Source organism: Dufourea novaeangliae, unplaced genomic scaffold, assembly GCF_001272555.1.
Source record: "Dufourea novaeangliae isolate 0120121106 unplaced genomic scaffold, ASM127255v1 scaffold173, whole genome shotgun sequence".
NCBI lineage: Eukaryota > Metazoa > Arthropoda > Insecta > Hymenoptera > Halictidae > Dufourea > Dufourea novaeangliae.
In genome coordinates, this window is record NW_015374048.1 from 881,363 (window position 1) to 903,042 (window position 21,680).

The 21,680-nt window shown below is 47.9% G+C and overlaps 1 protein-coding gene across 1 annotated transcript in view; it reads left to right on the forward strand.

Moving 5' to 3' along the window:
- Positions 1-21,680, forward strand: part of LOC107189856 — a 145,358-nt gene that overhangs the window by 119,020 nt on the left and 4,658 nt on the right. The window contains exons 2-5 of the mRNA XM_015578534.1: positions 18,585-18,987; positions 19,079-19,404; positions 19,693-20,158; positions 20,538-20,717. Coding sequence (XP_015434020.1) covers positions 18,585-18,987; positions 19,079-19,404; positions 19,693-20,158; positions 20,538-20,717 — 1,375 coding nt within the window. The remainder of the gene's footprint in view (positions 1-18,584; positions 18,988-19,078; positions 19,405-19,692; positions 20,159-20,537; positions 20,718-21,680) is intronic.

The following is a 21,680-nucleotide window of genomic DNA, read 5'->3' on the forward strand; positions in this document are numbered from 1 at the left end:
TCGCCCGATGACTCTGACCTTACTTACTTTTCAGAACGTCGGATCTTTCTCCACCCACGCCACTCCCGACCCGATAAACTGCGCGAGCTTGTTTGCTCCGGAAGTACACGGCACGGAAAGTTTGTCTGGCGTTCCCGTGTCGGGAGTAACGTACTGGCCCGGATCAACGAAACTTTTGCTCGGTTTTCCGGAGCTGGAAGTTTCGGGAATTTCCGTTCTCCTGTGTCTTCCTGCGTGACGGCACGTGCATTACAAGTTCGAGATTCTGCCAAGAATTCGAGGACTCTTCGTTCTTAACCCTTTCGGTCTGAAGTAGTTTCTCGGCTTGTGTATTCCGAGAATCATGTAGTTCTGGCGTCAGAGCACGCGTTGGATTGAGCACTGTCACTTTCGGTGCGTACGATTATCAATTGTAAGTTAAATTATATAACGCTGCATTATAAATTACTAGAGTGGCGATAGGATTTGAAAGGCTCTACTTTTACTTTTGTTATAATTATTATTGGTTGTAGTTCCGAAAATGTCCACCCTCCAATTTACATGAAACTTGGTAAAATCGCCCCAAATACTCTCGAATGAACATACATAAAGGGTTTTTTTTTAACATAATAAATATATCGTTATATACTAGACACACGAAGTGCTGTAGCGCGTAAAACGACCTACTCATCTTGCAGCTGAAGTCGTGACATATTTACGTCTCGCAGTACTGGGTTAATTTTTTTTTTAAATCCTAAACCAATTACGTGGTACTGTATGTGTGACCCACCCACACAATGCAATAAAAAACACGCTTTATGCGTTGTTACGACAATGAATAATTATTATTTTAACGTTGTCTAAGGTAATTTTCAATTGTGCCAAAAAATCTTTTACACGTGTTCATTTGAGAATACTTGGAACGATTGTAACAAGTTCCACGAAAATCGGACGGTGAACCTTTTCGGAATTGCAGCTATATTATTACAACAAATATTGGTATCTGGCGGAATTTCTGTCGTAAAAAGATTGAAACGGTAAATATTGAAAAACGGCGCGACGAACGAAAGATATTGGAATGACCTGTGCAAGGTGTACCGTAAACTCACGAATTGCTTTCTAATTATACCGACCCTGCCGTTGAATAATTGACGAGTGGCCAGGATGGACAGCTCGAGGGTGTTTTTCCCGTGGCGAAAAGGTCAATTCCGTGGGGTGGGAGGGTCGCGAACCCTCGGAGGCCGGCCTCCGCGCAGGCGAGCAGAGTTATTTCTACCTTTGTAAAAGGATTACGCCCAGCCCTTCGTTTTCCCCCGATGCTTCCGTACACAGCAGCAGCGTTTGTGTTTTCCGTTAGATTTTCCCTGGCTTCGGACGTTGCGTATCGACTAGCTGGAACGCGTTGTTTGCCACTCTGTTTTCCGCCGGCGGCGTTTCATCGATATTCGATCGTTGTTATTTCCGCAATAACGCAGACTGCGCTGCCACAGATTGCCTGTTTTTCACTGAAATATTTTTCGAGGAAAAAACAATTCATTGGTTTTCCTTTGCCATTCAACGAGTTTATACTCGTGCCTCTGAAGGTAACGACAATTTATTACGAAGGTTAGTGTGAAAATGTGACAATTTTCGCGAGGCAAACTGTTTCACGGGGTGAAGGAAGAAGGTCGAGGATGGAACGGAAGGTTCGTCGCGAGGAGGAGCTGCGATTAAACGTTTACGAGAAGCTTTTCGAGGTCGTTTCGACGCCCCTCCGCGCCTCGCCCCTTTCCGGGATATATTCAAATCGTTCTTAATGGAGGGGACTCACGCGAGGTTTGCGCGTACCCGGCGAAAAGTTTGCGAAACCGCGAGCAGCCCTGCCCTCGCCGCACGGAAACGATATCTTGCGTTCTTCTCGTCGTGTTTCTTCTTCCAGGGAAACGAACAAACTCATTTCCGCAGGGTTCGTGAACCCTGCGTCTGGATGATCGCGTGGACGAGATCGTTTCCAATTGACGGGGAAATAGAAAAGTTCTTCGCTTTCGGTTTTTATTACAGATATCTATGACGGCGCGGAATAGAATAACGACGATATTCTGGAAAGACTTGAAAAAGTGAAGAGAAGTAATAGAAGAATACTATTAACACTTTCGTAGCCGGTGGTTCTCATACCAGACCCTTAGCTAGGATGCCGGTTATAATTTTCCATAAGCCTATAGCTGAATGCTACAGGATTCTGTTATTAAAATGGGAGTAAATACAAGAAATATTGCTTTATCCTATCACCGTTTATTGTTTTAAAATCAGAATTAAAAATGACGTGAATTCATGTCTGAAACTGCGAAAGTGTTAATATACAGCGAAGGAAAATTGTATTTACTTGACAGATAGCATTTTGGATATTCCAAGAAAAAGAAGATGTCGGCGTAACGGGAATTGGTCAGATTACCCGTTTACCGACGTAGGTGAGTGCTCGACTGTCTTCGGCGACAGTTCGACGAAAAACACCGTCTCGCCACGACCCTCTCGATAAGTACTAGAGGACGTTCCTCGTTTATCCTCCCAAGTAAGATATCCACGGCATCATCTTTCGTAAATCTGTCTGTGACGTAGACGGCGAGGCTTCGTTCCTGCGGATCCAACACCGGCCAGTACCTTTTCGATCGTTCTCCCGAGAGGTCTCGTTGAATTGCGTGGGCATACAGACGTTTCTTACAAACGTGTCACCGCGTCAGTTACAACAGGTTACACGCGCACAATCCCGCGCAGCGACCACAACCGACGCGTACACGAACGCCTACGGCTCATCGGCACACCTGTGTGCGCGTAACCACCTACCAATTACCTGCGGCGCAAGCCCGCTAACGGTTATCCGCCGAAAGTGAGATTCTCCGCAGTTACTGTCTCTTTCCGTGGACACTGTTCATCGACGGCGACTCGCGCCTTTCAACCCTTTCGCACCATACGGCGGTACATTGTTCGAGAGAAAGTAGAGGTAGTAGTCTAATCCCCTCTAATACGATTTTATTTGTTTGCGATCGAAACTGCCTGGCGGTACGAACAGGTAAACACATCGGACGCGGGATATAAATTAATCCTCGAACAGCGGATTGTCAGACAAGGTTGAGGAGGATCCGAATATCGGGCCAGTACTGACCTAACATCGAAAATTTTATTATGCATTCTTTGGACACGGTTTAGAAGTATTAGTGTGGTGGGAAATGAATGGACAATGACTATTCGTGCCTGTAGTGTTTTCCAGCAACCTAATAGAATGTGTTCGAAAGTAATATGTTTCTAGTGTTCAGGATACATTTTCTAAACGTGTTTCATACATCTCATATATTACAGTGCATTTATGAATTCATGTCAAATTTTTGTTGATACAAACGAGAGAGGCTTCGACAATCTCAATGACTCGACATCAGCTGATCGAGGATTAAAAATCAAAATATTAAGGAAAAAAGATTTTCCTTTTCGATGTCACAACGAACTTCCTGTGGACTACACAAATAATAGTACAGACCGCGCCGGGACAATAACCTTATAGGGAGAAATGCTTCAGACCTTCGTAAATTCGTTTCTTGCCCGAAGCCCGAGTTTCGACAACAAGTGGTGCGGATAATGCCTGGACAATAATCGTGTACAACAAGCCAGACGATAATCGAGAGTAGTCTGTATACAGCTACGTAACCTGAAAGTCAGAAAACCTCACAGATGATTATCTATCAAAAGGTAAACTACGGATCTGAACGTATTTGATTTTCAAGACACGAGACTCGAGCAACACCTATGCCAGTTAACTTACTTACAAGCCTCGAATTCGCGCTACATATTCGTAACAGCGAGTCGCAGAACCGCGGGTGTAAACTGAACCGCGTGCACAACGTTCGTTTGTCCCTGCTACAAAGGCCCCGAGTCAGCCGCATTCGATTCCGGCAACTTTGCCGTTGCAGCTCTCCCCTTTGTTTTCATGGGCGAAGCTGCCAGGCGCGCGCCGGATATTCGCAGTAGCAATTGTTCCCGACAACGCGTGTTCGCTGAAATATGTACTATTACCGGGTGAATCGCTTCCCTTTAGCACGTTTTTGTCACGAGCCCGGTCAGAAACTACGAAAACGTGTTATTCAATGTGCGAATTTCGTATTCGCCGCGCGAAGGAATCGATCCAAGACGCGATTTTTTATTTCCACGAAATGGCGACGAGAAAGAGACTCGCGAACCGTAGCCCGGGGTAAAGAAAGGAAAATCGAGCCTGGACGGCCGACAAGATTCGGCTTTCAGGATGAACCTCGATTCCCCTCTCACGGGAGGAACCAAGGCGACGATAATGTGGCCGCGTGTCGGGAAGTCGAGGAACGGACTGCGCGCGACGCTCGGAACACGCGAAAGAGAGGGAGAACGATACGATGGAAGGGTGTTTCGTGACGTACTTTCATATCGGCACACGACCCCCGAAATTGCTCGATTTCCTGCAGAAGGGTCTCTTTCACCGAACATGTTATAATTTCGACTATCTCGTATTAATTTTGGGGCTCGAGTCGATAGGTGTAACAACCGTAACGTAGTAAAATGGCGGAATTCGTTGGCAGGTTACTTTTATTGGGTTAACATTTTGTTTTACAACATTGAGTCAGACTCGTGGTGACGATTTTAAACTGAATTTAATTTCTATATCTCTGATATTAAATTCTAAGACAACGGGTTAATTTTTAAGGGTGTTAAAATCGTAAGTCATTGTACTGTATCTCGCCCTTCCCACGAACGTACAATTAGTCGGTATTGTAGGTCTTATTACTTTGTCATACTGTGTATTGTTTTACACAACGGGTAGGAAGTATTATTATTGCAGCAAAAGTTGACAAGGAATCTATTATCTCCGTGGTTTTTTCTCGTCGTGTATAACGAGACAAAAAACGGAAACGAAGAGCGTGTTTCGAAGAGCGGAACGATCGGACCGATGATAAAAACGGGTTTAGAGCGCGGTAATAAGCGACGGTAATAATCACGATACGCCGGCGATAAATATGATTGAAATTCACCGTAAAATTACGACATTAAGATAAGGCTCGTTACGGTAATTTCCTGATCGATACGTCCTCGGTCGATTCCTCGTGAGATACGTAACTGCTCGGGGATTATTAAGAGATACATGCGATGGTGAAACTGATTTCGCACTCACGGCCTTCGATTTCTTGCCAAACTGTTTCATTTTTTTTTCCGCTTTGTATTCTTCTCCTCGTACCCCTTTGTTCGTGTATTACGAAGGATGAGTGGGGATGTTTTAGTCAAGAGATTCTTAAATTTGTGCGAGAAATATTTCAAGAATGGTGAGACAATAGGATCTCTCGAATCTTTTGTCTTCTCGTGTTTTTTGCTTCGATTATTATTATCTCTAATTTTGTCATGGAAAGACGCTGAATTGTTCTGTTTTTTTTTTGTTAAGGTCCCTATTACATTACATTACGGGATAATATGATATTTTAAGAGCAAAGTTTCTGTCCCTTCCTTCGGACAGTAATCGACTTGTACAGTACCCACTCACTTAATAGTGTTTTTGTTGGAATAGCTTTATATGAAATATTGAAGGCAGAGTATACATATGTAAGAACGAACGATGACAGAGTGAGGGACAATGTACAGGCTTATGTTGAACATTCCTCTTTCGAGGTAATAGGTTGAAATAGCGAGGCTCTGCGTATAAAAAGGAACCACAGAATTTGGAGGAAAATGTAGGAACGAAAAGAAGAGATTCAGTGAGAGGTTACGTAAGAAAAGGAAGATTCGAATTTAGATGCGCGATGGTTCGGAACAGAAAGAAGGGTCTGAAGATCGGTAAGATGAGCATTAGGACAGTCGTGTGAGGTGTTACCGCGGATCAGGTCGAAGACGTAAAAGGACCTGAATGTGCCATATTTTCGTGCCGAAGCGGTAGGTTCAAGTAACACCAAGGGGAGATTAGAAGATGTTAAATACGACGTGGCATCGGTTGGACAAATTGAGAGTCGCTGGTTCCAGGAGCCCCGGGCGATTTCCCTTCGGAGGCGAAAGCGGATCGACGGGGTTCGTGTCAAGGGTCACCCATATATTGGATTAAGTCCCACGATCTATTATCGGGAAAAGAGGAAGAAAAAAAACCGAGGGAGCCAGATAAGAATGGAGTTTCGAATTTCAAGGTTTCCCCGTCGGAGAACGATCGCGACGAGGGGGATGCCGGGACGGTGGTGTGTTCGACCCTCTTCTTTTTCCCTCGCGTCTTCTCGTTCGACCCGGAGCGAACGAACGCGTTAAAATATTTCACGGACGTCCTGTTACAGCTTGGCATCGCGACAAGAGCCTTCGCTTAGAATTATGACGTATGTCGTCGACATCGCGGTGCATCGTTTCTCATGGAGGGATTACGGTTTCAAGTTGGCACGGCGGTCGGTCAAAAAGAGTTCCGAGCAAACTGCAGCATTGCTAACTTCGCGCTACTAATTTCTGATTTTCGAGTCTGAACGATTTTCACGCTTTCTACATCGCGCGGCAATCCGTCGACTACATCCACTTAATACCCGGCGCGGCGGTATAAATGAGTAGAAAAAGGTTACAAATTCTCGTCTGAAGCCTTTCGTTGTGCGTTCTTGTTGTTGGTTGACGGCTCGGCAATAAGTAATCCATGATCTTGCTGAATGCATTATTAGTTGTATAACCGTAAATTCATATCATTTACCCGTCCCTTTTTCTCTAAAAATAATGGAAGGTGTTGAAGAACGAGGACGAATACCACTGAAATTGGCACAAAACGAATTGTTTATCCAAAATAGACGGTTTTTCTCAGTTCGATGCAAGAAACGCAATCCGCCAATAAGACGTTAAGCCGAGGAATGTCGAAAATGAATAATGCATTACATTCGACGACAACTAGATGTATAGCAGATAACCGAAAGAAATGAGGTGTACAGCACGTCAATCAGATAAAAGCGATCCCTCTCCCGTTTCGAATGTTATAAGGCCAAACGTCGCGTCGTATCGGTTCGGTTCGTTCCATTGGCTCGCACGAGAGCCATTCGTTACGATCGTTTATCGCAATCGCGTTTCGCGAGCCAATACCTCTCGCGACCGCTTCTTTTTGCCATTCGTTCCTCTGTCTTGGCGCCGGTCGCCAATTGCGACCGACGAGAAGGGGTTTACGCTCGCGCATGAATAAATAACGAAAAAATACACGAAGAGACGAGTCGCGCGGGCAATAAAGGGAACCGAGAACATTTACGGTCGATGCTCGAGGCACGATTGCTCTCTCATCTTGGCGAATTAATTGATCGCGTCGATTGTTCCTCGAGGATAAAGGGGTGGGGGGAGGGAAAGGGTTGCCGCGGCTCTTTGCGAACAGTCGTGTCTCGTTTGAATCGAGGATGTCTCGAAGCGAGTCGAGTGTCTGGCGGAATCAAAGAGGAGCGCATTATTTCGGGAAAAATGTGCGCCTTTGTTCGAAGGATCGGCACGGTTAGAGGAGGAGGAGGAGGGACACGCGCTGGTATATTTGGGGGTAGGAAAAAAAAAGAAGGGAGAATCCGGAGAGAGCGAATCGAGCGTTTCATTCCGCGGCGGTGGGGGATTTCTTGTTCCCGAAAGTCGGGCCAGTTCCTTTCAACGGGGCAAAAGGAAATGAATTCGCGCGGCTCGTCGTCGGGACGAGAGGTGGAGTCGGTCGAGGGTGGAACAAGAGGAACGAGAGGAAGAGTCGGAGGCTCGGTTCTAAGTATAGGAAGACGGAGAGGAGTGTGTCGAGGTGTACGGCTAAGGCTGGAGGATCGGGCCGAATACCAAGTACTCGTAGCCGATCCGTATGCACGGACGACGTCGCTGATGCAGATGTCGATGCGGTTAACGATAGCCTCGATCGTGTCGCGCGATCCAACGGAACCGAAACAGAATCGATCGCGGAGAGAGAAGAATTTCTTTCTCGGCTCGAATTGTCACCGATAACCTCGGTGAATCGTGGCAGCGAGACCCGATCCGCGATTCGAGAGATCTTGAGACTTTCTCTCGGTACTTTTCGATCTTAACCTTTCCTCCCGACGATATCATCGAACAAATTGTCAGCGAACCGTTAAACGACTCGCTGTCCGGCCAGATCGAAACTGACAGCATTGTTTTTCACAGCTTGCACCGTCTTTGTTCTTCGAGACCTCTTTCGTGTTCCGGAACGTAAGCAAGTTATTCGGGGTCGTCGCTAAGCAGTGGTAACGCATTGCGCAAACCCCGGCCAATTACAAACGGAGGTCTAATTAAATGCGCGGCGGTGCATCGCGTAGCTAGTCGCGCTACAAGGGCAGGCTCATCCTCGCCACTGCTAACCTTCCCGCAGCCAGATCTGGAACTGTTGCTTCTGTTAACGTTAATTCGAACCCCAAACTTCCTAATCCTTTTTCACCGTGCGTGTCTGACGCGTACGGGTACGTGAACTACTACTTGGTCCAGTTTCGGCGGGGCGTTCAAACTTCCCAACAATTTCCGAGAGCGATCCCTCGATCCCGAGAGCACCGACAAAGTTTGTTGCAGTTCGGACCGAAATAATTCCGTTGGACATCGACGAAAAACCCTTGAACCAGCGAGCGAATCTATCGCGTGCCGATTGTTTCTCGCGAAGTGCCGGCGTTCGCCTCGGGGGAGCCGCGGTTAATTTAGAGATCACTAAATCTGGACCGCTTCGCGGGCGACGTAACACCGAAACGATGGCGAAAGTAAGCACGAAGCGGGAAGTATAATCTGTGTTGTGTCGACGACCTCTCCGAACTAATATTACGCGGTGGCGTTGCGAGCGTTTGGTGGCGTATAACTAGAAATGGTGGGAAGGATGTATCGATATTATGAAAACATTATTCTGTATTATCACTGATGTTTGAAGATCGGTAACATCGAAACCATCGATGTTTTTTTCTATGTTTTTCTCATTCGAATCTATTGTGTACACCGCGTAGCATGAACTTTGAATCAAACTGAATGTAAATAGCGAGAGGAATGAGATTCGAAATTGACATAAATTCAAAAAATTCGAAGTCAGAGATTATTTAATGAACATATTTCAACACTTGCTTTGACAGTTACTCAACGAAGATATCGTTTGTCGGGAACGATGTTAAATAAATTGATATTTTTAAATAATTTGCCCGATATATAAATACTGGCTTATGGAAAATAACATATCGAACAAACCATGCTCTAAAATGAAAATTTAGACGAAATTCATTGAAATCGCTCAGATTGTAAACAAATTAAAAAAAAAAATTATCGATGTTTTACTACTGATGCATCGATTAACATCGATAGTAATTAGGCACCCGATGGCAGGTGTATCGATACATCGTTTTTTTTCTCGTTTTGTAGTAAGGAGAATGTTTGTACGCGACATAAAGAGGTACTCGATAACGATCTGCGAATTCATGGGCGGTGCGAAATTAGTTGAACCAATTAAATCGTGACTTCGGACGCGCCGCTCCCTCTCTACGATGATAATCGTTCGTTCTCCACGTTTCCCGTCGTCTCTCCTCCTGGTCGCTCCGTTTCTTCCAGCGGCCATTTATCGTTTCACCGGTCGCGTTGCCGTGCCGGGAGCGCGGGGGCAGCGTAATTAGCCGACATAATCGTAAAATCGCGTTGAAAGACGCTGCGGTGGCCGTGCGAAACCTGGAGGCAACGAGAAGCCGAGCACAGAGCTCCGTTGATCGAAACTGGTCGATCGTGAATCCACGCGGTGCGCGGTTTCTTTTGCGAGAGGGAAAAAAGTCGGGTCGTCAGCCGGGCCCTGTGGTTATAAACGCGAAATGGAAACGCTCGATTCGGGGGTTTGCTCGGCGCGTAAAAGGGAGCGTGAACGGTGGAAACGCGAGCGTTTCGGACTCGTGTGTTCTTGCTCGCCACCACCTTTTTTTCCCCGCGTGTGTATTAAGAAACACCCTCATTGTTGCGTGTCAACGCCTCGTAACGAGTAGGACGTAAACTTTGTTTCGCGGAGACTCTCGGAACTCTTTGTGACGGGCCTCTAAAGGGTACTTCGAGTGTAAGTAAGTTGGAAATACTTTCCGTTCTCTTCGCCGTTTTTGTTCGTTCTGATACGCGAGCCTTTGACCTTTTAATGACCAGGTTTTAGCAGAAGGGTGGAAGGGATGGCGGAGCAACCCTCTCTGCTCTCGCTTCCTTCTTGTTCGCCCCGCGTTTAACTCTCTCGAAACGATAGGAGCCTTTTGTACGGCGGCGTACGAAATCCTGAGAGGGACGGGAACAGGGTTCGGATCGTCCACTCGAATCACCTGATCTTCGCGTATGTCTCGAGAACTTTAACGAGCCATGGGTATTTGTAGAAACGGTCTTTTACCGAAATTTAAGCAAGCAGTCTCTTTCGCTCGATTAGATTCCTCTGGATTAGGTTTAATGCCGGCGTAAATGTGTCTTGCTAAATCTTGCTGTTTGCGGTGTACTAATTTAATTTACCTTCTATATATTGTGATTTAGTAAGTGTAACAAAGTCTGCGGTATAATGTTAGGAGTGGCAATTGTCGAGAATATATCCACCTGTACGTACGTATTAGGACACGTACAAGAACATTCTGTTGGACCATGCAAACCTGATTAAATAAACAAGTTTAATTGAATCGTTACCGTCCTCGGAGCAACTTAATTAACTGTTATAAATTACACAACTACGACTGGAGGGCGACACTATTGTGTAGCATCGAATTCGGAAAATACGGTTATACGTCACACTATGAATAATTACGTAAAGTCCAGAACGAACGTAAAGGTTGGCACGAAAGGAACTTCCCCTAATCGTTTAGTCAAATCTAGACGCCCTTCTCGAAAACAATTGGTCACTTCGATTCCTACGTCATAGTTTTCTTCGAGTCGCTGTCGTGATTCGTCGCGAAGGTTTTGTGCTCACTGGCGATTGAACGAATAGGTGGGCATCGCGAATTGTTGCTCCGAAAAATGTTTAAACTCCAACTCGCGCGAGGATTTACGAGACTTTGCGTCGCGGAAGATTCACGACAGACTGCGTTTTTCGCTGAACCGCCGGTGTAAACTGCCGAAACGCTTTCCTGGAAGCTCGACTCTTCCGAAACACTTGTCGGCGAGGCTCTGCGTTGTTTCTGATCGTTTAGAAGTGGTCCGGAAATTTCGACAGAGAATGAAACACTGATTATACATGTAGACTTTATGACGCGATAAAATGATACCAAAATAACGCGATAGAAAAGTAAGAGGACAAGAGGTACGAAAGAGTATGAGCGAGCGAAGGTGACATCAAGTAAGTGCCAACCTTCAGGTTCTGTAACATTTATGTATAAAAAACAATGCTCAATAAGTGACATTACGAATAATCGAGAAGAAAGATCACCTACAGTTGACGTAAATTAAATTGGGATTTATCTTCGATTTGGTTCGTCGACCCGCTCGAACGCGAGTTCTTATCGCGGACTGTGGTCCAAAAGGGCATTTGACCCGAGCCTTCGAACCAAGTTCGTCTACCCTCCGTGCATTTCCCACGAGAGCGGGTAGACAGCAATTCGACTCCGTGTTCTCCCGTCAGAGGGCAGGGACTCGACGACCGATTCAAGAACGATTCAAAGGGCAAGCACGTTCTTTTCAGCGATCGAGTTCGACTCTCGAGCCCTCGCTGGATATTATTCTAGCGAACCGTTTAAATATATTCGCTCGAGCACCGTCCACTCGAGGCATATACCGCCCCGAGAGGAATCGGTCTGGATCCTCGTTGAATGCCAGGATCGTTGTTTATCGGTTGCAATAATGACGGTCGAATTACCCTCCACGGACGAGGGATTGTTTTCGAGGCGGCCAGCTGTTGAACCGGCATTCAAACATCGCCGATTCAAAATTGGTCTGGCTCTATTCTCGTTACAAACGTCCAATATCACACGAATTGTTACTTCGTTAAGTACGTCCACTATATATTCGTTAATCCATTTGCATCGTTCGAAAAAAAAATGAAGTAGGCCCTTGACACGAAATTTTTTTAAATATATTTTATTACAAACATCTCAGAAAGTATTAAAAGATTTACAAAAATACTCTGAAGTGGAAGATACGGAAATTCTCAGGATTAATTGCTCTCGAACTAAATCGATTCGACGAATCGCGACCGGGTTGGGGACCGTCGAAAGTTTCTTAACGCTCGTCGGTCCTCGAGTATTAATTTCTCCCCCGGCGAATCTTCGGCCCTCGAGAAGTTTTTTCCGTGCAGCGATACCCAAAGAAGCTTCGTTGTAATAGCTTCCAGATGGATTATGGTTCGCAGCCCCTCTCGTCGCGTAACAACTCGGCGAAAGGGGTGTCGGTCGAGGCGACCCCTCTTACCACCGCGCATCGCCTTCCTCCGAGGCGAAAAGAATCCAAGTGGTACATAACCCCGAGGTCAACAGTCGCTTCATAAATTTTGATACGAGTTTCGTTATCTTTCATTTCTTTCGGGCTTATCTTCCCGGAGGAATTTTTTGCCCGGGAAGGACGGAAGGAGCCCTTTTCGAATTCGAGACCATCACCCTTCCATGATTTCGCGGCGCTATTCGACGGAAGAGGCACGAAGGAAGACTGTTGTGCGTGTGCGTCGGTATTGCGAGCGCGCGTTTGCGTGACCATGCCAAGGATCACCGGATTGGGCGTAGGTCAGTTATGCAACGCCGCCGTGACGGCCATCGAGCGTCCACCACCCTCTACAGTCGCTGCTTCGTGCATCGAGCTCTCGTTGGATGCCGTACGTATTCTCCTCGTAACGACGAAACTCGACGGTAAAGAATTACCCCGACTTTCGTTTTTAGCCGAGGACCCGCGAAAAGTCGTTCTTCCCGAAAAATCGGATCTCGTTCCTGGGAGTGACTCCAAGGCTTTCCCGGATGTCTGCCCAAATCCAGCCAGGATTACCGGGGGGCTCGAGGGTTGCATGAAAAACTTAAGGGAATTGATGGGAATCGACCGATGCTATGGGCGGTTCCGTCGCCTTTTTCGGAACAAAGAAGGAATTGCCGTACGGCGGGGGTGTCTGTCAAGATGGCCGACGACGGTAACCCTGGGGGTTGACCTTTGCTGGGAACAAAGGATTTCGCGGCGAAGATACAGTCGTTCAATCCGTGAATAATACAAGTCGTCTTTCGGTGAAAGCCGAAAACGCGACATCTGCTTCCTGGATGTTAGCTGGTTGTGTTAGAAAAATGGGGGTGGGGGGATGAAGATGGTGGCGTGGCAAGAATTGTATCGATTCGCATCATCTTCCTCTTGAAATTTTAGCCGAAGTTTTTTCACGATAAACGGTATACCTGTTCTTTCTAAAATTTTTTGGTTCGCTTCGTTAAAAGATGTCCAGAACAAAGAAGAGATCATCGAAACGCGATAGATCGAATTTAGAACCGAAACGTTCGGCTTCGAAGAAGCTTACGATCCGAGGGATCATGCTCGCGGCTGTCCCTCGTTGTCTACCGTTTGCGGCAGTTGGTTCTAGCTGTGAATATAACTCGAGGTATTTAGGTGAGCATGCATTTCCGCTGGCGTGCGTTCGACGAGGAAGTCCCCGACAACGACGGAGAGGGCGATACACGCGCGAACGTCGTTTTCCCGATGGAGATAGAAAGAGACAGCGTATGCGTGACTAGCGATGGGACTGATACGTACAACATTCGAAACATAAGAAAAAAGAGAAGGGGCACCTACATTGAAAATGCAAATGATACTCTTCTGATGCCTGCTGTTTTCCATTATATGGTAACTATATAATTATACAATGATTTGGGGCTTGTCGCTGCAATGGTAATGCATTTTTAAACGAGTCAGCATAGCAAAAGAAACAGGGACACGCCTTGAGAATCTATAAAATTATTCCAGAAGAGTGGTCGCGTGCAGACCCTTTGTTCGCATACTCTACGAACTTCGTAATCAATTCCACCCTCGCGAAAATAATCGAGGATCGAGAAAGGTCGATAACGCGTGCGAGGGCGTCATTCCCATCGCTAGTCCGCGCTTCGAAGCTCATGGCCCGTTGATAAAGACGGGGAACGCCGCACCGGCGAGAGGATAGACAGAGGATAGCGGTTCCGCGGGACGAAGAGGGAAGCACAGGAGGTTCGACGAGAGAGAAAGGGGGAGAGAGTGAGAGAAGTGGACGCCAGAGGAGGACGGTCGTGCGGAGAAAGAGACGGGCGAGAGTGTAGACCAGGGAGAGCGAATAGCGAGAGAGGAAAACGGGGGAACCAGGGGAAGCGGAGTGACGGAGCAAGAAAATATGACCTGAGGAAAACAGCGAGCGTAGGGGGAAAAAGAGAGGAGAGATCGAGAAAGGGCAAGAGCGAAGGACGTAGGAATAAGAAGGATAGATTTCCCGGCGAGCGAGAGGACAGAGCTGGAACGGAATTCTAAGAGACTCGAGCGACGAGGATGGTAGCCACGATGGAGAACAGGAGATAGAATTCGAGATTCGAAGAGATGCGAGGGGCCCGAATAGAGAGGGATGCAGCGATCCCTGCTGCGAAAGGGAGCGAGACGAGGGCCTCTGCGACCAGACGAGACGAGCGTGTGAGGGTCCACGACACAGGGAATTAAGAAGAGAAGAGAGAGAGGCTAAACAGGGGGATGTGTAGCGAAGGACGAGAGAAGCGGACTGTTTGTTGGACTGGAAGAATAAAAGGGAAGAAAAAAATGGCAGAATGGCAGAAAAATTCGCTGATAAGAGAGAACGAAGTCGGAATAAAAAGGCCACTCGTGTAATTCAATTAACCGATTAGCTATCCGTTGCTCATAACTGTTTCGAACAAACTCATTAGATTGGAACGGACGAAAGGTTGTCATTGTCGATCGTTACTTCAAAGGGACGTAACTTTAATTCGAGGACTTTGGGCTGGGTTTATCCGGTGTATTCCTTTGTCGGTGGAAGTCACGTTGAAAGACTCGCGGGTATTATTACTTTTTCGAGAACAACGGTCACGAATAAAACCGCGAACGCGTATTCGCGACGGTGTTTGCACACTGGCGGCGTGACTGGCTCCGTTGTCCTGTTCTAAATGCGACGAAGAAAAGATCGAGAGGTCGACGAGGTGTCGGAGAACGGAGCAGCCGTGTGTTTTTCGCGTTTTCGTCCCGGGGATTGGTTCCCGAACGCCGACAAAACTCCCGCGGGAATGGAAAAATCGAAAGGAGGAGGAGAGATGGGCGCGGGAACGAGCGACAGTGAACTAGACAAGAGATTCCGAGAGTGAAACGCGCGCTCGGGGTTCCGGTGGTAAATAGTACGTAAAAGTGCGACGGAGAAAGGCGGCGAACGGAGGAAGAGGGAAGCACGATAGCGTTGGCGAAACGGTACGGGGAAAATAAAAGAAGAGAGTAGATAGGGAAGAGGAGAGAGAGAGAAAGAAAGGGAAGGGTTTGCAGTACTCGATAGAAGCGTGGACGTGTGCGAGCATCGTCGAAGCCTTGGTGCACCACCGAGCGGAGGAGCCACCTGCAAGGACAATGTAATCGACGTAGCGTGATCCGCAGGAACTTGGCCTCGCGATCCTATCGCGTGTGGATCCCTCGATCGGAGCTTCACGCTATTCCGACGCGTCCGGAAAAACGACGAGGAACTGTCGCACCATTCCTCGCTTTTACCTTTTTTAGAGACTATCGTACCGAAGCTTGATGTCGTATTATATATGTGTGTTGAAATTTTTTTTCGATTGTTGGAAACGCAATGCATTATTCGACAATTTGTTCCGCGTGTAAAAGTGACACTTTGATGCGTATGAAATAGGGATATTCGATTCCGATTCGGTTCTTCGAAAGATCGATTCTTCTTGGATAATACGTCACTGTCGTATGCTTCCAAAAGTGTGGGACCAGAGTTCACGATTGATGGACCAGTAACTCATTACTCTGTTGCGATAAATTAAAACTTATGGAATCAGTAACGTACACAAATCAGTTACCATCAGTTTTAACGCGTTACCTTAATCCAATCTATATAATAATATTTTCATATTTTTTTTAATTATCAGTCCCGATCTCATACCGTTGGCCGTTGGTATATACGTGTTACCAAAGAGAATCGACCTTCCGAAGAATTGAATCGGCATCGAATATCCCTAGTACGAAACGCATGCTCGTAATCTATGCTCTCGCTCTCGATCGCCCCCCTCTTTATTTCCTTTTCCTTCTCCCCGTCGTTTGCAACGCGAGTCGTCGTTCCGACGAGCTTATCGTTCGTCGGCAGACGAAATATTTAGACAGTTCTCGCGTTACGTAGCGCAAACTTTTGCCTGGCGAGGGGGGAGGGAATTAGATTTTCAACGGAAACGAGGGGATCGAAGAACGCGCAGAGCGGGGGAGGGTCGGCGCGGATCCAGGTAGACCGGGCGATCACGGATCGATGCGAGGGCTTTGTCGTGTAACCGGGCTCGCTCGGCCCGAAAGAGATTCGAGGATCGATAAAAAGAGGAATTTCATGGCACAATGACCGTCATTCAGCCGGCCGGGGTTTAATGAACGGCCGGCCGTCTGCGGCCGTCTCGCTCTTTCTCTCGGCTCGGGCCCTCGATCCTCGACCGGCGGAGTGTGCGTCGTTGCGTAAACGCAATGTCGGAAAGGAATCGTAATGTGGAAAGGTCAGTGTCTTTCTTTCGTCCGTGACGTCGGAGGCCGACGCACGCGAATATACGCCTCCGAAAATATCTTCGGCCGCGAAAACCATCGAGCGCGCAACCGTCCTCCTTCCGTTTCTCTCTGCTCTGCTCTTCTTTTCCCGCTGCACAACCATCTGTCCCGCGAAGATCGTTACGCGAGAATTTACGACGACACCTTTCCGTCAGTTTTTCAAGATTCTACCGTGTTCGCGTCAACATTCGCCTGCCACGCCGTCACCCGATATGAAAATAAACGTTAACTGCGATTCGTACGCGCCACGCACGGTTCTTTGTCGAATTCCCACTTTGTCTCGGACTCGTCTACTTATTGGACCGTTTACAAGTCACAACAGGCTCTTTTCAGGCTGATCGATGCACGCTGGCAACTCGTACGATCCGATCGGAGTAAAACGGTCGAAGTATACATACTGTCGCCAGTTTACTATCAAACGCTCTATCGATACGGTTACTACTTGCGAGCGAACGATTGAAAAATTATGCAAGTTTGTTTAAATATCGTAAGGAATATCACGCGTGTCGATGTTGAACTTTTCACGGTACGTCTAAATTTGTACGAACGAACAACCACCGATCGTCGTGTAATCTCGTAAACGGCACACGATCGACGTACATATTAATTAACCGCGTTGAAACCTAGAACGTTCAAAGTCGCGGCCACGTGGGGTATTTATTGCCATCGAAGGCGAGATAATATTTACCCGCGGCCGCAGAAACACCGATACATACCGCGTGCTCGCGTGAATCCGATCCCGTCGTGCCAAAGGCGCGCGAGCGAGCGAATGAATCCCATTTCAGCCGGTGTTTCTTTTTCCCGTCGACGAAACGGGAACTGCCGCCATACGATACGTTCTCGCGTAACGCATGTGTGCGCGCGCGTCTTGACTAAGAAAGTTTTCCGTTTCGCGAACTAATCAGGAATTCGCTTGCGATCCTCCCCGCAACGGCGTCGCGTACCTCTCGAGAATCGATGCGAAACGAAAATGGAACAGGGATCCGAACTATTCCGCGAAACGTTCGCAGGCGAATATATTTTCCTTTTATCGTACGGGATCTTTGATGTTCGACTCTTTCTTGGAAATCGTAAATTAAAAGCAGCCGTTGTTTCGAGCATGTCACGCGTCTCGGTCGGCCGTTATTTCTCGGCGTTCCCGCAATCTTTTTCTCCCCCCTTTTTCCTTCGTATTCGCGTTACTTGCAAATCACCGAGGATGAACGAGCACGACAGGCTCGTGGCACTGCAGGCCTCCCGAAACGACGGGCCAATTGCCAATGTCTGACCCTGTAATTAGGTTTGCGCTGCTGGGTAATATCATTACTCGGTAAGCGTGCAATTTCCTCGTGGCCGTTTCTGCCCCTTCCCGACCGGTTCGTTCCAGGTCGCACGTTCGCGATTCCTGGACCACCGGTTTCGAGATAACTAACTTTTGTTGCCGCCTCCCCTCGGGGGTGGGACACCCAAGATATCAGCGTGCCTCGTTTCATTTACCACCTTGGACGCCTACCGTTTTCTCGACGCGTCTAGATTTCTTGCGAGGATTCTGCCAGAACTCGATCCATCGTTCGGAGTAATTTTTCCGTGCCAGATCGCCTTAGGGAGTCCCGCGGTTCTTATACACAGCGAAAAAAAGTATCGATTCGGCGGAAAAACGTATCCCCTACCCATTTCTTACAGTAAACTGGATCAATTGCCGCATTTCGCAACGAAAACATGGAGGTGCGATATCGTCTTCTTAGGGGTTGGAAGGGAAACAGACTCGAACAGATTAGTTCACGCCGACACATCGAAGGGAATTGTCGTTACGTTTCGAAACGTTTTCGGCCTTCGAGACGTCGTTTGTAATTTCCCAAGTGTCACCGAACCTTCTCAAGACTTGTACTACCGATTAATCGAGACCTTCGCGTTATGCAAGATGCTCGAGAACACGAATGGATTCGTCTAATGCGGTTGAAATCGTTTTTCAGTGGCGTCGCCGTATCCTGTGGGGAGTGCAGCAGTAGCGGTACCAGCGACATCACGGAGCCGGGTTCTCCGTGTAGCACGAGCAGCGACGAAGGGGTAGCGATACGTGGCGCGTCCGCCAGTCCACTTCCGTCCCTACCCAAGCTGGCGCCGTCCTCGCAGATCAGTACCAGGCCCCAGTGGCCCTGGACCCCGCCGCTGGCGGCCACCGCCTGCTCGACCTACAAGAGGCTCAAAGGCGAGCCCGAGGCTGGCGCCGTCCCGAGGTCCGGGGCCGCGGACCCAACTTTCAGGGGCACTAGCAAAATCAACAACGGCAAACCGAACGTCGTTCATCATCATCACGAGTCCCAGGGGAAGATCACCGAGTATTTCAAAACTCAAATCAAACCTCAGCAACCCAAGGTAACGTATCCCGTTCGCGCGCTGTCGTAGCGATAGATCGAGACGACCGACTGGCTTCTGGTTACCAACGTTTTCTATTTTATCCCTGCAGGCGAAGAAGAACAGCGAGACGATGTCGGTTTTAGTTGCGAAGAGTTCGTCGGAGTTCAGGAGGCCACCCACGGTGCAGAGGAACAAGGGTGGACTGGCAAAGTACCTGGGTACCGTTTTGCCGAACGGCCGGAATACCACCTCGACCAACGACTGGGAAGTGAGAACCATGACGATGTCCCCACCGCCTACTGAGAAATCACTGCCGGTAATAGTGCCTAGGGTCAATGGTAAGATGGACAAGAAGTTTCCTAAGCCGGTGCCCAGTCTACCCATCTCTAACGACGTGCTAAAAAACATACCGAGCTGCAAGATCTCGTCTCTCAGGTAGGTAGTCGTTCAATGAGGGATGTCGATTAGCGATACTTTAACCGTCTGTTCGTCCAGCTCGTTGCGATATCCGATACTTATCCGCCCATATCTGTTGAATCTTCGTCTCTCCAGGTACGGAACGCCTAAGTTTGGTCTTTCGATTCATAAGTCAATTAGACGTTTTTTAATATTCATGGTAATGGTGATTGTTACTTCTCCTGAGGATTCTGGCAACCGAGAGGGGAGAGTATTGTAACAGTCAACGAGACGCAATCTCTAACGACACTCGCTACTACGATCTAGGTTAACGTCCGAGATCGGCTCGAACGCGAAAAACGTTTCGCCGCCCTTGACGCCGGCTGCTGCCGTGACCACCGAGACGACCACCCTCGACTTCAAGGGCTGCATCCTCTCGAAGCCGCACGTGAACGAGAACAACAACCTGACGAACGGCTGCGGAAACATCTTGGGCTCGTTGAGGTCGCAGAGCATCCAGGATCCGCTGTCGAGGCTGTCGGTACCGGAGGACACCCAGACCAAGGTCACCCAGGCGAGCCCCGCCGACGAAGACGAGGAAGAGGAAGAGGACTCGAGGAGCAGCGAGTCGAAACCACCGTTGTCGCCGATACTCTCTGCCCCGACCACCATACGATTTCCAGCCCGAAAACCGGAGAAAGACCGACAACAAACGACAGACAGCGGAGTCTGTCGGTGGGACAAATGCGAGGAGAGCTTCGAATCCAGCGGATGGCTCCTAGAACACTTACAGGTGCGAGGGAAAAATAAAAATGTTCGCGGATTTCTCGATTTCACGCGTTCACGCGACGTTAGACGGATAGATCGAATCCGACCAGCACAACGCGCGCTTTTATGGCATCGATAGTTTCCTCGGAATAACGAACCTGGGATATCGAGTTTCCTAGCGCTGTGTTACATTGTTGCAAAGCTTCAGGCAGGACATAAAATATCGAGTCCCAATTTTTTTTTTGTCGTTTCTGTCGCGTAATCAATATCGCGACACCTCCGTGGCTACCGTGCGCCTATCGGATACGGCTTCCATCTGATGCCGACCGACCATCCGCCCCCGTTGGTACTTGCGATCGAGTCGCGCTTTAACCCAACGTTTAATAAAAAAAATATTGTTGCAGGCGGCACACATCAACACGCAAACGGGCGGTGACAATTTTGTCTGCCAGTGGCAAGGGTGCAAGGTGCAAGGGAGGAGTTCCTGTTCGCGGAGATGGCTGGAACGGCACGTGTTATCCCACGGCGGCAACAAGCCCTTTCGGTGCATCGTCGACGGCTGCGGCAGCAGATTCAGCTCTCAGGTACCGCGTCGTCTCTCAGTTACCGTGCGGCAGCTGTGCCAAGCAGAAACAGTTGCTTAGTGCGCGTGAATCGTGTACGGTCCCTTTCGAAAACGTCCACGCTGAAGGTTCAGCAAGCTGTCATTTCTTCAACCACTTATGGACCTTCCTTCGTCTACCGATTACAAACTCATGGAGCTGATACGAACTAATCCGTTTCTCTTTCCTTCCATGAAGCACGTCCGAGGAGCACGCATGAGTGTTCCAGATGACGATGTTTCTTTTATTGTTCATTCGATGCTCACACGGTGGTCGGTAATGTATTACGGGATTGAACGAGGGATTACGCAACGATTGTCTTATCAATCTGGTCCTTCACACCGCGAATTACGAGAAAAGCAATTTTCTCCGAAATATTTATTTTTTTATTATTATTTCACGTAATTTCCCATGTCCAAAATTCTCGCAAACGCGACGTATTCCCTGGTTCGCGTCCCGAAAATGTAAGAAGTTCTGTGCCGGTTAAGAACGAAACCGAGCCAATAGGTGGACATTTCATCTTTCGAATATCTTTCTTCGATCTACCAGTCTCCTGACTTGCGACGAAGGTTCTTCGAACAGTGTTTTTTGTCTTAACCGTCGACGTATGGTCGAAGCAATTACTCGTCGGTTGCCTCGATCTTCGGAAGACGGGCATTTTCCAGGGACAGCTGAAAGAACTGTCCGCCCGCAATAATCCTGTCAAGGTGTCTGTTGGGTATTTTGTATTTTTGTTTCTTCAAAACGATCGCTAAATTTTTCCCCGTTACGATCAGAGTCAGTGTCTCTTCGTTTCTTCGAAACGATCACGAAATTTTTCTGTATTACGATCAGAGTTGGAATCTCATCGTTTCTTCGAAACGATCCCTAAATTTTTCCCTATTACAAACAGAGCGAAACTCATCGGTGTTACAGAGATTCAATACCCATATATATGTATTTTAA